This window comes from Oncorhynchus tshawytscha, linkage group LG02, assembly GCF_018296145.1.
Source record: "Oncorhynchus tshawytscha isolate Ot180627B linkage group LG02, Otsh_v2.0, whole genome shotgun sequence".
NCBI classification, from domain to species: domain Eukaryota; kingdom Metazoa; phylum Chordata; class Actinopteri; order Salmoniformes; family Salmonidae; genus Oncorhynchus; species Oncorhynchus tshawytscha.
Genome location: NC_056430.1, coordinates 16,828,984 through 16,845,111, shown reverse-complemented (window position 1 = coordinate 16,845,111; position 16,128 = coordinate 16,828,984). Strand labels below are relative to the sequence as shown.

The 16,128-nt window shown below is 40.0% G+C and overlaps 1 protein-coding gene across 3 annotated transcripts; it reads left to right on the top strand.

Annotated features, from left to right (window-relative positions):
- The first annotated feature begins 1,328 nt into the window (after positions 1-1,328).
- LOC112247307 (transmembrane protein 51) lies at positions 1,329-14,617 on the top strand. Of its 3 annotated transcripts, XM_024416028.2 has the most exons (4): positions 1,704-2,073; positions 2,166-2,353; positions 12,118-12,601; positions 13,381-14,617. In XM_024416028.2, the coding sequence occupies exons 3-4, from the start codon at positions 12,216-12,218 to the stop codon at positions 13,802-13,804; spliced, it is 810 nt and encodes a 269-aa protein (XP_024271796.1). In that variant the 5' UTR covers positions 1,704-2,073; positions 2,166-2,353; positions 12,118-12,215; the 3' UTR covers positions 13,805-14,617. The 3 variants fall into 3 exon arrangements, with proteins under 3 accessions (XP_024271795.1, XP_024271796.1, XP_024271797.1); XM_024416027.2 differs by lacking the exons at positions 1,704-2,073; positions 2,166-2,353 and adding an exon at positions 1,329-1,592; XM_024416029.2 differs by having other exon boundaries at positions 1,704-2,353.
- The last annotated feature ends 1,511 nt before the right edge of the window (positions 14,618-16,128 follow it).

Here is a 16,128-nt window from a genome sequence, read left to right as displayed (position 1 = left end):
CCCCTCACCTGGTTATCTAGGTCTTCATTTAAATGAAAAACCGGTACTAGGCCCTCCATGGAATGAGATTGACACCCCTGATGTATACCATACAACAGTACAACAGTATATTTCACCACTGCGTTCCACAGCCATGTCTCTATATGCAAACAGCTGGAGGGGGACTCGAACCAGAGGAAGACAAGGCTGTCAGCTATGGGCGTCACCCCAGCACCCTAGTGAACACAGTCATATAGAGATACAAAGCGGGAACATTAGACTAGTTCAAACTAGTTAACTGTGGTTGTGAGAGGTGGTGTGAACATCAATGGCTTATGTGTTACAGAAAACACACACTATACTGTTGACTTTGTTATGGTGTCACAATCTACTTTCAAAACAAGCATATCCCATCCATATATAGTCAGACTACTGACAACAGAACAGAGGGGCCATTTCCATTAAATGAGAAAGAGAGTTTATATTGTATGTTTTCAAATAGATGCTTATTAAGTAATAATGTACATTGTGGCATTGCAGATTTTTTTTTACATTATGGAGCACTTGTGTTTAATGTACTCAATAATAAAATATATAAATGCTATCTAAAATTAACTTTATTTCAGTTTGTTATGAGCACAAGAAAATCGAGTAGTTCTAATTTTATTTTCATTTGGATTTAGTCTGCTCAGGAACTTTTCAGACAGGCCTATTTGAGGGAATAGAATTGTCAATCCAAGTTCATTTTAATTTTATGGGGAATTGCATCTCAGTGTTTGATGCGTCACTACTGACACCCTGGTTTGAATCCAGGCTGTACAAATGCATGACATGTTACAAATTCTCATTTTCTGTTAGCTAGGTGTCTAATGTTAGCTAGTCGTTAGGGAAAAGTATACAGGGGGTTGGTGGCACCTTGATTAGGTAGGACGGGCTTGTGGTAATGGCTAGAGAGGAATGGCAAATATATTTTAAAAAACATGGTTTCTGTGTGGTTGATCCAATTCCATTCGCTCCGTCCCAGCCAACATTATTAGCCGGTTAGGAGTTAGGTTATTAAGGTTAGGTTTAGCTAACATGCTAAGTAGTTGAATAGTAGCAAAGTTGCTAATTATATAAAATGCTGAAGTTGTCTGTGATCAGATTTGAACACACAACGTTTGGATTACTAGACTTTCACATTATACGCTCACCCATCCACCCTACTTTCGTTTTCCCCTTAGGTAACCTTCTGTCTTATGTAACCATACCAAATACAAAACGTAACATACACTGATTTGACGGGCCGGGATTACTATGTTACGTCTCATCTATGAGACCAGGTTGCCTTATAAAAAGTGAGACTACGTGCTCTATGACCAAGGAACAAAGAGTTAACGCTTTACAATAGGGGGGGAAGTTGGACAAAGTTCCTGTCTAACATATTCCCTGAATTCTATAGAGACTACCATCGGGGGAAATACACACGTTAATACATATTTCAGATTGTGTAAATAGCAGGATTACATTCTGGATATTGGGGTAGCAATATCATAATTTTGAAGACACCTGCGATACATCAGGTATTCGATTGGGAGGGAAGTCATTGGGCGTTCACGGCTGGAAAGAATAAGGTAAGGCCGTCTCAAATTGCAAATCACCTTGACAGTTTGAGCAGTGTTCAGACTGACTATTATATTATCTGTGAAGTATTAGGCCGTGTTATCTGATAACACAAAATCGCAGTTCTTATGGCAAGATGTCAAGAGTTACAAGTGATCTAATGCCACAGAGTTTGTAACATGATTTCAGTTCCTCCCCACTACAAACACCTTCGCTCAAATGGCTGGCAGCGATACGTTGTTTTGGGATTCTGGAGGGAGAATTGAAGTCAAATTGATACATTAAGTTGGTAGTAGTCTGATTTAATCATGATGTAATACAGTTAATTAGTCTGTGAAATCGTGTAAATGCCCCTTAGAAGCTAGCCCTTAATGAGTCTGTTAGATTACATTTTTCATAAAGTAAGGGTCATTGGAAAACGCGTCTTCTGTAAGGGGGTGTTTTGTAAGGAAGCGCGACGCTCGGTCTGAACATTAACACGCATTGTTTAAGGTATGGTTCTGGAAGCATACGGACCTTATTTTTCATATCAGCGAGAAATATATATATTTTTAGAGTTAAATTGATAAACACTTTTCTTATAGGGATAGGGTTTCCACGAGGCCATATGTCCATGTTACAGCGCTCGTTTAAAGAAATCGGATGGAAGATGGTGGACTAGCTGTGCTAATTAGCTATCGGCATCTCCGAACACGTGTGTAAACGGAAGACCGAGACTCCACAAAGGTGTCACTGAAAAATACTGTGTTAAAAATGGCTTAAACCATGTACAGTAAGTGTGTGTGTTTTGCATTTGTGAAATAATTTTGATGTGGTATGGAAGTAGAGGGATTTATGTTTCAAGAACTGTATCACAATTGAGAATCAATTCATGTGGAGATGGAGTATTTGGCTGTTTTGTCTTCCAGAGCCAATTCACCCTTTAAACAGAACTTGCAAGGTCCTTGGACTAAGCAGTAACATTAGGCGTGGACTCAAGGTGTCGAAAGCTGGATAATGTTGACTCCAATGCTTCCCACGATTGTGTCAAGTTTGCTTGATGTCCTTTGGATGGTGGACCATACTTGACACACACAGTGAACTGTTGACCATCAAACCCAGCAGTGTTGTAGTTCTTGAGACAAACCTGTGCGCCTGGCACCAACGACCATAACCTGTTTTAAAAGGGCTTTTTAAAAAATCTGCTTGAAAATCTGGCAAGATTTGAAAATGGTTGTCTAGCGATGATCAACAACCAATTTGATAGAGCTTGAAGAATTTAGAAAGTATAGATGGGCAAATAATGTACAATCCAGGTGTGTAAAGCTCTTAGAGACTTACAAACATACGTTTCTATTCAGGACAAAAAGTGAATTGCTTAGAGAAATGTTTTACAGTATTACTGTAAGGTCACCTAGAGGTTAGAGCATTGGGCCAGTAACCGAAAAGGTGCTAGATCAAATCCCCGAGCTGACAAGGTACAAATCTGTCGTTCTGCCCCTGAACAAGGCAGTTAACCCACTGTTCCTAGGCCGTCATTGTAAATAAGAATGAGTTCTTAACTGACTTGCCTAGTTAAATAAAGTTTAAATAAATTAAAAAGTGCCTTGTTGCAAACAGGATGCATGTTTTGGAATATTTTTATTTCCTTTTCAATCTGTCAATTAGTATAGTATTGCGGAGTAACAACTGAGGATGGATCAACATTGTATTCTCCTATCACAGCCATTAATCTCTGTAACTGTTCTAAAGTTACCATTGGCCTCATGGTGAAATCCCTGAGTGGTTTCCATCCTCTCTGGCAACTGAGTTAGGAAGGACACGTATCTTTGTCGTGACTGGATGTATTGATACACCATCCAAAGTAATTAATAACTTCACTGTGCTCAAAGGGATATTCAATGTCAGTTTTTTTTTTTTTTTTTTTTTACCCATCTACTGATAGGTGCCCTTCTTTACGAGGCATTGGAAATCCTCCCTGGTCTTTGTGGTTGAATCTGTGTTTGAAATGCACTTCTCGTCTGAGGGATAATTATATGTGTGGGGTACAGAGAAGATGTAGTCATTCAAAAATCATGTCAAACACTATTATTGCACAAAGTGAGTCCATGCAACTTATTATGTGACTTGTTAGGCACATTTTTACTCCTGAACTTAGTTAGGCTTGCCGTAACAAAGGGGTTGGATACTTATTGATTCAAGACATTTCAGTTTAATTTATTTACTTTTTTTTAATATATAAAAATTAAAATGTCATCATTCCGCTTTGACATTATGGAGTATTGTGTGTGTGTGTGTGTGTGTGTGTGTGTGTGTAGGCCAGTGACAACATCTCAATGTTATCCATTTTAAATTCCGGCTGTAACACAACAAAATCTGGAAAAAGTTAAGGAGTGTGAATAGTTTCTGAAGGCACTGTAGGCTATATGCCTATTTTTGTTGAAGAACCAGGGCTTCAAAAAACAATTACTCAACCAAATGGTTAATTGTTTTGTTTGTGCAATGTTTCCTGTCCTTATATTTCTCTCTTTCAGTCATTCTGTGTGGTCATAACAGAGGTCATTTATCATCTGTCACCTCTGGAATCAGCTTAGTCTGGATTCCCATGGGACTGTGACACGTGCCAAGAAGTCAGATGACTTAAACATGTAAACCCTGTTACCATTTACACAATAGGAAACATCAATTACCTCAACATGTAAAGTATTTTTGTGTACATTGACCAGAATACTGTTTTCCAATGAGTTTGAACTATGTAGGTTTGGGATTTGAGTCTCTGTCTAGCTGTAGCCTCTAAAACATGTTCACTCTATGGTCCCATTTCCATTGTAGTTGGGTGTTATTCTGATTGGTTAAAACTCCATTTCAGCCTCTGTCTATTCCACAAGATACCACTGGCTAAATCTATGATGTTAAAATGACTATTTACCCTGTTCCATCTGACTGTGCAATCCACTGTCTCATCAGCCCAGCCAGGCAGTTTATAAACTTAATTTCCACAATAGAAATTCTCACATTTCTTTTAGACTAAAATTTAGTTTTCAACAGCTCAGATTCGTATAAACCTAGCCGTCTGTCTCTCCGACATTTGCAACATTGTTTCAATATTCAAATTCGATCTCCAGCTATCCAATAGTAATGAATGTGTCGGGAAGAGTCAGACCGGTAGGCAGCTTTTCTCAGCCAGTCAAATCATGAATCAGCATCGTTCGTACATACATACAGTTGAAGTTGGAAGTTTACATACACTATAGCCAAATACATTTAAACTCAGTTTTTCACAATTCCTGACATTTAATCCTAGTAAAAATTCCCTGTCTTAGGTCAGTTAGGATCACCACTTTATTTTAAGAACGTGAAATGTCAGAATAATAGTAGAGAGAGTGTTTTATTTCTTTCATTACATTCCCAGTGGGTCAGAATTTTACATGCACTCAATTAGTATTTGGTAGCATTGCCTTTAAATTAACTTGGATCAAACGTTTCGGGTACCAAAGTACACCTCTAGGAGACAGAACGTGTCTCCTTCCTGATCGGTATGATTTTGAAATTGCTCCCAAGAAAGAACCAGACTTGTGGAGGTCTACCTTTTTTTTTCTGAGGTCTTGGCTGATTTCTTTTGATTTTTCTATGATGTCAAATAAAGAGACACTGAGTTTTGAAGGGAGGCCTTGAAATACATCCACAGATACACTTCCAATTGACTCAAATTATGTCAATTAGATTATCAGAAGCTTCTAAAGCCATGACATCATGTTCTGGAATTTTTTAAAACTTATTGGTGACAAGGGGGCAGTATTGAGTAGTTTGGATGAATAAGGTGCCCAGAGTAAACTGCCTGCTACTCTGTCCCAGATGCTAATGTAACGAATGTGAAACGCTAGCTTAGTTAGCGGTGGTTCGCGCTAAATAGTGTTTCAATCGGTGACGTCACTTGCTCTGAGACCTTGAAGTAGTGGTTCCCCTTGCTCTGCAAGGGCCGCGGCTTTTGTGGAGCGATGGGTAACGATGCTTTGTGGGTGTCAGTTGTTGATGTGTGCAGAGGGTCCCTGGTTCACGCCCGGGTATGGGCGAGAGGTCAGTCTAAAGTTATACTGTTACACTAATATATGCATATCATTAGTAGTATTGGATAGAAAACACTCTGAAGTTTCTAAAACTGTTTGAATGATGTCTGTGAGTATAACATAACTCATATGGTAGGTGAAAACCTGAGACAAATCCAACCAGGAAGTGGGAAATCTGAGGTTTGTAGTTTAATTTAAGTGATTGCCTATCCAATATGCTGTGTCTATGGGGCCAGATTGCACTTCCCAAGGCTTCCAGCAGATGTCAACAGTCTTTAGAAAGTTGTTTGAGGCTTCTGTTGTGGAAGGTGGTCGAATAAGAGTGGACTAGGCTGTGGCCAATCAGTTGTATACTGCGCGGGCGCGCTGTGCCTTCTTTTTCCTCTGTAATGAATACGCTATTGTCCGGTTGGAATATTATTGAAAATGTATTATGAAAAGACCCTAAGGATTGATTGTATACATCGTTTGACATGTTTCTACAAACTGTAATGGAACTCTTGACCTCCCAGACCTTTCGTCTGGATTTTGTGCTCGCGTATTGTGCCTTTGGAATAGTGAACTAAACGCACGAACAAAACAGAGTTATTTGGACATAAATATGGACGTAATCGAACAAAACAAACAGTTCTTGTGGGAGTCCTGGAAGTGCGTTCCGACGAAGATCAGCAAAGGTAAGTGAAGATTTATAATGCTACTTCTGACTTTTGTTGACTCCACAATTTGGCAGGTAACTGTATGGCTCGCTTTTGTTGCTGAACGCTGTTCACAGATTATTGAATATTGTGCTTTTGCCATAAAGCTTTTTTGAAATCTGACACAGCGGTTGCATTAAGAACAAGTTTATCTTTAATTCTATGTAAAAACATGTATTTTTCATCAAAGTTTATGATGAGTATTTCTGTTATTTGATGTGGCTCTCTGCAATTTCTCCGGATGTTTTGGAGGCATTTCTGAACATGGCGCCAATGTAAACTGAGGTTTTTGGATATAAATATGAACTTGATCAATCAAAACATACATGTATTGTGTAACATTGAGTCCTGGGAGTGTCATCTGATGAAGATCGTCAAAGGTTAGTGATTAATTGTATCTATATTTCTGTTTTTTGTGACACCTCTCTTTGGTTGGAAAATAGCTGAATGCTTTCTGTGACTAGTTACTGACCAAACATAATGATATGTTCTGCTTTTGCCGAAAAGCCTTTTTGAAATCGGAAACTGTGGTTGGATTAACAAGACGTGCATCTTTTAAAATGGTGTACAATACTTGTATGGTTGAGGAATTTTAATTGAGATTTCTGTTGTTTTGAATTTGGTGCCCTGCAATTTCACTGGCTGCTGGCGAGGTGGGACGCTAGCGTCACGAACGATCCCAGAGAGGTTAAGGCAACAAACAGAGCATGCTTTTTTTTTTTTTTTTTTTTTTGCCACCTTTTTCAACCTCATGTAGTATAGCCCATAGGCCTGGATTTTTTTAGGAGGCATTACGGCCACACAAAGGGGATGCAGCCGGGAAATTCGAGGCATTATCAAGTTCTTGTCGAATGTTTAATGAGAGACTGAAGTGTGTACGGCCTGTGCAAAAACAAAGCAGAGCTTATGCCTTTTTCATGCAACATTTTCAAATCATCATTAGTCGCATCATGCAGCCTTAGAATGTATTAAAATCAAAACGTATATAGCCCAACATCACAACTACAGTTCCATAAATAACTCTAAGCATATAGTGTAAGAGTACCTGTTTCTTTGTTAAACGCTCAGCGCAGAATAGCCGCATGGGTGCACTCCTTCAAATCGTTTGGAGAAAATAGCCTTTCTATTTTACTCAGCTATGTTCAGTTGTGTTCTTCATGCTATAAAATAACATTAAATAATGCCACGGAATTCAAAGCAAATCTTGCCTGGTAAATGAACTAGTTTAGCCCACAGCCATTTGGCATAACCAGGTCACGACCTAACATATGGACAACTCGGAGTATGCTATTCTGTTCTTCTGAAATAGACTACATTTTCTTCATATCATGTTTCTTTAGACCTGTCTAAAATAATAATGGCTTTATTGTGAAGGTGTAGGCTATATTACATAGATTTGTTAGACTTGTTTAAAATGTAGAGGTTCCAAAGGTCTGCATCAGTGGCTTGTAGGAAGCCAGGCGATGCTAAATGTTTTTATGTTAATTAACAGTTTATTACCGTGAGACTTGCAGTTATTTGCTTGACAATCACCGGCTGACATTTTCATGACGCCTCAGCCATAAACCTGGCTCCTACTACTACACCCCATTCAAAGGCACTTACATTTTTTGTCTTGCCCACTCACCCTCTAAATGGCACACATACACAATCCATTTCTCAATTTCGCAACATCTGTATTTGTTGTAGAGCACCTGACTTTAGTGCAGGGGTTCTTCAACCTTTCTAGCCTGACACCCAAATGAGAGATTCTGTGTTTTCCTGGGACCCAAGCTTAGGAAAATATGCAACTATACATAAATATCAGTACATTTCATTGCCCTTATGCCTAAAACAAATGCAGTTTAGACGACAACAATGACATTAAATATCTATTCATGTTTATTTTCCCCCATTTTTAAAAACACTCTTACATATCTGTCTAGGTTGGAACTGGTGCTGTTAAAATACAATAAATCATTTTTAATTCTCAACTGGAATAAACTGATTTATCACATCACACAGATAGACCAGGAAACAAACACACACACAGTCCCAATGAGAGGTGTGTGGCTGGTTGAAGTTCTCATGTGTATTTGGGCTCTGTTTTTGACAGTGCAACTCTGAGGTGATGCTCAGCCTTGAAATTTAGTTTCTGTACTCGTTTTTTTTAAAAGTATGTCAGAGTTGAGAACCCTGACTCGCATAGGTATGTGGTGCCAAACTGGACCAGAACATCTACTGCTTTCTCAGTCAGGCAGGAGACCGCTTCCTGCTGAAGATGAACAACCCAGAACTGTATGTGTGTGTTTGCCTCTAACAGCATCTTGCTACAGTCAGTTTATTCCAGTTAAGAATACAAAATTATTACATGTATTTTAACAGCAACAGTTCCAACTACACTTTCTGAACATTTTTCATCTTCTGTTCTGTTCCTAGGATTGCGCTATCAGTAGCTAGCTTTGGTGAATGTTATCTATTAGCTGTGTATGAGAGTTAGTACTTTCTTATTTCTGCTTATTACCTGTTTATAAAATGACAACAATGCCTTGCTCGCTGACTTTTCCACTGTCAGAAGCACTGTTTCCTGAAGCGTTCTGAAACAACTCTCTGGGTTTACCACCATGCTGTGGATGTTGGGTCAGGACATCTCGTTTTATTCATTTGTTCGTTTTGAGAGACTCTACTATGCACTTCCCCGCACTAAACACATTGTGTGCGCTCCTCGTTATAAAATGTGTATGAAAGAGGGAGAAACTCATCGCTGAATATGTGTTTCATGACAATTGAGTTCAGTCAGACCTTGTGGCTAGCATGAGTCCATGTGATAACAGCGGTGAGTGATGGCGAGTGGGAATGACGAGTGGCAGGCAGCGCATCATCGGCTCCGTGGTGTGTGTGTCGCGGCGTGATCTTCACGAAAACTGCAGAAAAAAGATCTGGTGAACCGCGAAGGACAGAGGCATCTACCTCTCTCGCGACGCAACTGCCAAACTGAGCAGAGACCGCTGCTAAGCAGAGAGCGCAGATGCACTTGGCCAAATCACTTCCAGTAATTAATGATTAGTAATTAAATAATTCTACATTTACTCTTGACACATCGCCACCCACCATTAACAGGTCCGTGTGTCACGACCCATACTTTAACGGCTGCTTTAATGTGATTGCTTGTCACCTTGAAAGCTCACCAAGCACATTGTTGCTATAGGAGGCTTTTTCATACATTCATGCTTCTGATATTGTCACTGTACCATAACGTTCATGCCAATACTTTTCCGTGATAGGTGCAGTGCATGCCTTCAACTGCCATCCTTCACATTAAGGTGTAAGGTTTTGTTGGCTAGTGTCTTCAGTGCATATTTAGACCTGCACTGCAAAGCTGTTCACACTTTTCACCAAGGTCTTCTATTTCCACCTGAAGCATCTCTTCTAGTGATCCAACAAGTCAAACCATTTAATATATTGGCTGACAGGTAATGTATTTTTAGACAGTTATGCATTCAAAGACATATTATAATGTTGAATACACTTATCACCAAACATTGCATATCAGGAATATTTATTTATTTTATTTAACCTTTATTTAACTAGGCAAGTCAGTTAAGAACAAATTCTTATTTACAATGGCGGCCTAACCCAGACGACGTTGGGCTAATTGTGCGCCGCCCTATGGGACTCGGTTGTGATAGACTGGAATCGAACCAGGATCTGTAGTGACGCCTCTAGCACTGAGATGCAGTGCCTTAGACCGCTGCTCGACTCAGGAGCCCAAAATATATGCTTCATGAGAAATGTATGCACACTTCATAGGCTGTAGGTTACACACTTAGCCCAAAGTGGTATTACATGTATTAGTTACACACTTAGCCCAAAGTGGTATTACATGTATAGGTTACACACTTAGCCCAAAGTGGTATTACATGTATTAGTTACACACTTAGCCCAAAGTGGTATTACATGTATAGGTTACACACTTAACCCAAAGTGGTATTACATGTATAGGTTACACACTTAGCCCAAAGTGGTATTACATGTATAGGTTACACACTTAGCCCAAAGTGGTATTACATGTATAGGTTACACACTTAGCCCAAAGTGGTATCACATGTATAGGTTACACACTTAGCCCAAAGTGGTATTACATGTATAGGTTACACACTTAGCCCAAAGTGGTATTACATGTATAGGTTACACACTTAGCCCAAAGTGGTATCACATGTATAGGTTACACACTTAGCCCAAAGTGGTATTACATGTATAGGTTACACACTTAGCCCAAAGTGGTATTACATGTATAGGTTACACACTAAGCCCAAAGTGGTATTACATGTATAGGTTACACACTTAGCCCAAAGTGGTATTACATGTATAGGTTACACACTTAGCCCAAAGTGGTATCACATGTATAGGTTACACACTTAGGCCAAAGTGGTATCACATGTATAGGTTACACACTTAGCCCAAAGTGGTATTACATGTATAGGTTACACACTTAGGCCAAAGTGGTATCACATGTATAGGTTACACACTTAGCCCAAAGTGGTATTACATGTATAGGTTACACACTTAGCCCAAAGTGGTATTACATGTATAGGTTACACACTAAGCCCAAAGTGGTATTACATGTATAGGTTACACACTTAGCCCAAAGTGGTATTACATGTATAGGTTACACACTTAGCCCAAAGTGGTATTACATGTATAGGTTACACACTTAGCCCAAAGTGGTATTACATGTATAGGTTACACACTAAGCCCAAAGTGGTATCACATGTATAGGTTACACACTAAGCCCAAAGTGGTATTACATGTATAGGTTACACACTTAGCCCAAAGTGGTATCACATGTATAGGTTACACACTTAGCCCAAAGTGGTATTATATGCAGACTCCCAGTACAAGTTGTTGTCTTGGTATGGTCAGTTAGAGATCCATCTGAGTTTTTGTTTAGGGGCCCTTTGCTGCATTAGGAGCTAAAAGGAATAAGTACTGTCAGTGTTTGCTGAATCCACGTTAAGTGATTCATAGCATGATATGGAGGTATCACTATGAGACAGTCATTTTGTGAATATCTACCATTTATACTGGGAAATGCTCTTCCTGACAATTACAATGTGAAATGCTCTAGTTGTAAACTGAAAAGAAACAAATGGAAGTGCCAGCGGTTTAGAATCTTCTGTTGGTTATACTATAGTAATACAACCTCAACACAGCCTGAGCAAAGTGTAGTGTTGTTTTAGCATGATTTAGGAGGGCTAGACCCACAAAGAAATGTTCAGGACATTGTTTGGGTAATATATTGTCACTCGAAATACCAACACATTCACACAGTGAAGTATTTAAAGACAGGACAATGATAAATTACCATGGTATATATTACGTTGCCATGCACACTACCTCCAACAATACATTTGGATGGATTTCAAATCACAGGGCTAGCTTTTAATTTGGACTTTGTAGTTTTAAAAATTTCTTCGAACTTCACTACAATAGTATAGGCCTACATTATTTCCTGGTGCTTTTTGGTCAATGATTGGCTCATTCACATGATTAATTCAGTTCTCTTTAATTGGCACTATTCCAGCGGCTCTTTATCATGTAAAATATATTTGTGAATAACTAAAACGCAGGTAGGTTAATGTGACCCTCCATGAACTTCTCTGGCTTTGGCCCCCTTCCTAGCCACATTGTGTCTATTCCAGGAAGTTGTTCTTTGTCATCTGATTTCAGCTAGTCTGAGCCTTTGCCAGTTTTATTGTGCTGCTACATTCCTGCTCCTTAATATGAAAACAACTTTCCTCTCTCCCACATTGCAGATTAGGTCTACGGGGTTCATCCCTTGAGCCTCCTCTCCCCAGTCTGCTGTATCTGATTGTGTGACACTTCTGGTGGGTCCACGTAGGGGGGGGGGGTGATGTGTTCCAGTGGCGGTCCAGACAGCTCCGGCTATGGGGGCAGCCGGTCCGGCTCCTCATATGCTCTGTGTGCCTTGGGGGTGGGGCTCATAGCCCTGGGCATCGTCATGATCGTGTGGACTGTGGTGCCCGGGGATGCTCCCCAGACAACCAAGGCTCCGGGCAACTTCAGTGTTATTGTACCAGTGGACCATGCTGGGGATGGAGAGAAGGACAGGGAAACAGCGAAGACCTCATCAATAGCCTATGTGCTGGTGGGTGCGGGGGTGGCCATGCTGCTGCTGTCCATCTACCTGGGGGTGAGGAATAAGAGGAGGGGGAGCCAAAGAGGACAGGAGACACAGGTCCCCTTTGTGGACCATGTGGCTGGGGATGCAAGAGAGATGTGAGTGCTTTAAACAATTAAGATAATCACTAACAGTAACTTATTTTAATCATCCAAGAAGGGGTTCAGAGGCTTCGTTTTCACTATTAACCCATATAACTTAGTTTCTAGGATGATGCCTGCAACATGCCTCCCTTTTGATTGATAATGTTAAAGCACCAGTTTATCTCCACTGAGTGGACAAAACATTAAGAACACCTACCTAATATTGAGTTGTCTTGCCTACTCACCCCCCGAATGGCACACATACACAATCCATGTCTCAAGGCTTTAAAATCCTTATTTAACCTGTCTCCTCCCCTTCATCTACACTGATTGAAGTGGATTTAACAAGTGACATCAATACGGGATTATAGCTTTCACCTGGATTCACCTGGTCAGTCTATGTCATGGAAAGAGCAGGTGTCCTTAATGTTTTGTACTCTCAAAACTAGCACCAAATGTCATACCAGTACATACCACAAAGTAATTAAGGGATAAAAGTCCATTAGAGGACAAAATCAACATTGAACGCCGTGCACTTATTACCACTACTGGCTGGTGTGGCTAGTTGTGTGTACAACTTCCTGCATTACAAATGGCTCTCATTCGTGAGGTTTACAAAAATAGCAGAAACGTATCATTACAAAAGCTCTTATTGTTCTGGCAAGGGATGTTTTTGTGATTATGATCAGTTAAGAAGCAGTACTTAGCTTTTCTAGTATCCTTTTAAAAAAACACAATGTAAATTATTGCTAAAATGTTATTTTAAACCGCTGTCCCTGTACATTCTTTTGTAGTGCAGGGGAGCCAGCACCAGCCTACGATGTGCCCAGCTATGAGGAGGCGGTCACCAGTGGCCAGTACCCCATACGCCAGAGCAACTTACGCCACAGCACCTCCCAGCTGCCTTCATACGAAGACCTCATCAGTGCTGTGGAAAACGAGGGGGAGGGACCAAGAGCAGTTACTTCAGAGGAGGTTCCTCCCACCACTCCGGCCCTGGATCCCCAGCCCGCCCCCGTGACTGCAGCCAACCCCCCCACCCGCAGCAGCAGTCGGGCTAGACGGATACTACGGCCGCTCAGGGTACGCAGAATCAAGTCAGAGAAACTCCATCTGAAGGACTTCCGTTTTAAGGTCCGCAACCCTACTGATGTGAAGGTGACCATTGAACCCATCACGCCACCACCACAGTATGACGACAAGATGCCTGAGTTCTGACAGTGCCCTCGGGCATGGAAGGACTACAAGCATTGTTTTTCAATGTTGAGTAAAACAACACTATTGCTGGATCAGATGGACTAATAATAAATACTATTTTTGGAAAGCAGAACCATTATAACAGATGCTTTGTGAATATAGGCCCTGAACTCACATACCATCTCAGAGTAGGAGTGTTGATCTAGGATCTGTCCATGCAATCTTATTCATTATGAACTGAAAGGCAAAGCTGATCCTAGTTCAGATCTCCCACTCTGAGACACTTTGTGGATACACGGGCCTTGAGTCCAGAGGCCTGGCTGGGAGTCTTCTTCCTTCACACTGAGACCAAGACACTGACATTGTTGCTTTGAATCAAGATGTTTCTCTGCTCTTTCTTGACTTGTTTATTGAAATCTGTTTAATGGCATATTTATTCCAGGGCTTCTTTATGTGCACTATGCTATCTGTTTAGAACACTGTGGCTGTGTTTTGAAGATAATTACCTATCTTGTTCTTATCTTGTGCACAAATACATCTTGACATCCAGAAAATGTCCTTAACCTTTTCAGATGGAATGCATAAAATGGTGTCATAACAGTGCCTTGGTAATTGTATTGTATCAGCAGATGTGCCTTTTAGGAAACGATCCATGTCATCAGTTTGTCCCACACAGTGATTGCTCATGGACTACTGGAAACAAATGCCCTATGAAAATGGTAGTTTCATGTCAGTCTATACAAAGAATGGCACAACTTTTGAGAATGTGTTTTATAGTACTACTATGTAGAGGACATGCTGAAGCCAAGGAATAATTAAATACCTTTATGTTGACGTTTGGTATTTGGAGAGTATTGAATGTGAATCATGAAAATGGCCACTTTCTATAACTGCAGCAACAATGAGAGGGAATAAGTGTTGTCTCGTCAGCTTTACATTCAAGGGAATAGCAGGTAGAATACCCTGGAGTCCAAATAAACTGTAAGACTTATCTCTGCTAATTTATCTAATTAACTGCACATTTTTACAGAGTTAAGACCGTTTTGATAAGACTGCTTCAAGATTTCTGTACTTATGTGGACCGTGAATGAATGTACCTTTCTAGTACTGACCCAGTTCACCTAACTACAGCCATGTTTGGGAAGATTATTGGAGAAGCATAATGTTCTTAGCATTAAACCTCAGTTATTTATGAAATATTTTTTTATCATCTGACACTAGGAGAAAAAATGGAACTATTGGGCTCCCGAGTGGCGCAGCAGTCTAAGGCATTGCAGTGCTAAGGCATCACTACAGACCCTGGTTCGATTCCAGGCTGTATCACAACCGGCCGTGATTGGGAGTCCCATAGGTCGGCTCACAATTGGCCCAGTGTCGTCCAGATTAGGGTTTGGCAGGGGTAGGCCGTCATTGTAAATAAGAATTTGTTCTTAACTGACTGTCCTAGTTTTTTAAAATTAGGGGGGGTGTACTGTATATATACTTAGTGTAGGTGACCAAATTCAATAGATAACACTGTATGAATGACCTCTGGTCTGTAGAATTGGTTTGCGTTGTTTCTGTATTGACACAAATTTTAAATAAGTCATGAAAGGTAATTGGGGTAATTGTCTGTTTTTAAAAATGTTAAATATCAATGTATTTATTTTAACATGCAAATCATTAATTTGGGATTCTTGAGAAATAAAATTGACTGAGTTGTTTGTATGGATTAAAGATGCATCACAATCTCACACTGAACATTAAATATTTCAATCTTGACCTTCTCACATTAATTCATGTTACATGTGTAAACAAACAATATATTGCCCAGAATGTTCTTTAGCCTACGGTTATATAGTAAGATTGTCTTCTTTTTTTTTTTACGTTGCCATAAATTCCTATGGCTTCCTATTTTTCCGGCTCTTATTAAATGATATTTTAGCACCCTCTAGTGGTATTTTAATGAACCCACATAAAGTGAAGGACTGGGTGCAGGTTTATTCCTGACCATGCCGTCAAACCGGGGAAACTGAGCCCAGGGAATGGATTCATTACGTCTTGCAACGGAGACCATTTAAAAACCAAACGGAATGTAATAGGCCAGGAACTACGTGCATGTTTATAATAGAAACGATCGTTTTCGTTACAAAACTTTTTCCGTTTGGAGTAAAAGTTTTCTGTTGCAAAACATCGGTTTAGTGAATACCCCCTGGTTATATATTGTGTAGAGCGTCACAAAGGGAAAAAATCCACAAAATCTTGTCATCAAACTGGGGTGCGTTCAGCAAGACCCAACGTTTTGGAATGTTCAGATAGTAATACGCTATGAGGAACAAACTTGCCTATGCCGTATAATAAAGAAT

Excerpts from the sequence above, each read along its gene's own strand:
- LOC112247307 (XM_024416027.2), top strand. The coding sequence starts at position 12,216 with ATGTGTTCCAGTGGCGGTCCAGACAGCTCCGGCTATGGGGGCAGCCGG. Across the intron at positions 12,602-13,380 it reads GCTGGGGATGCAAGAGAGAT|TGCAGGGGAGCCAGCACCAG; the intron begins GTGAGTGCTTTA and ends ATTCTTTTGTAG.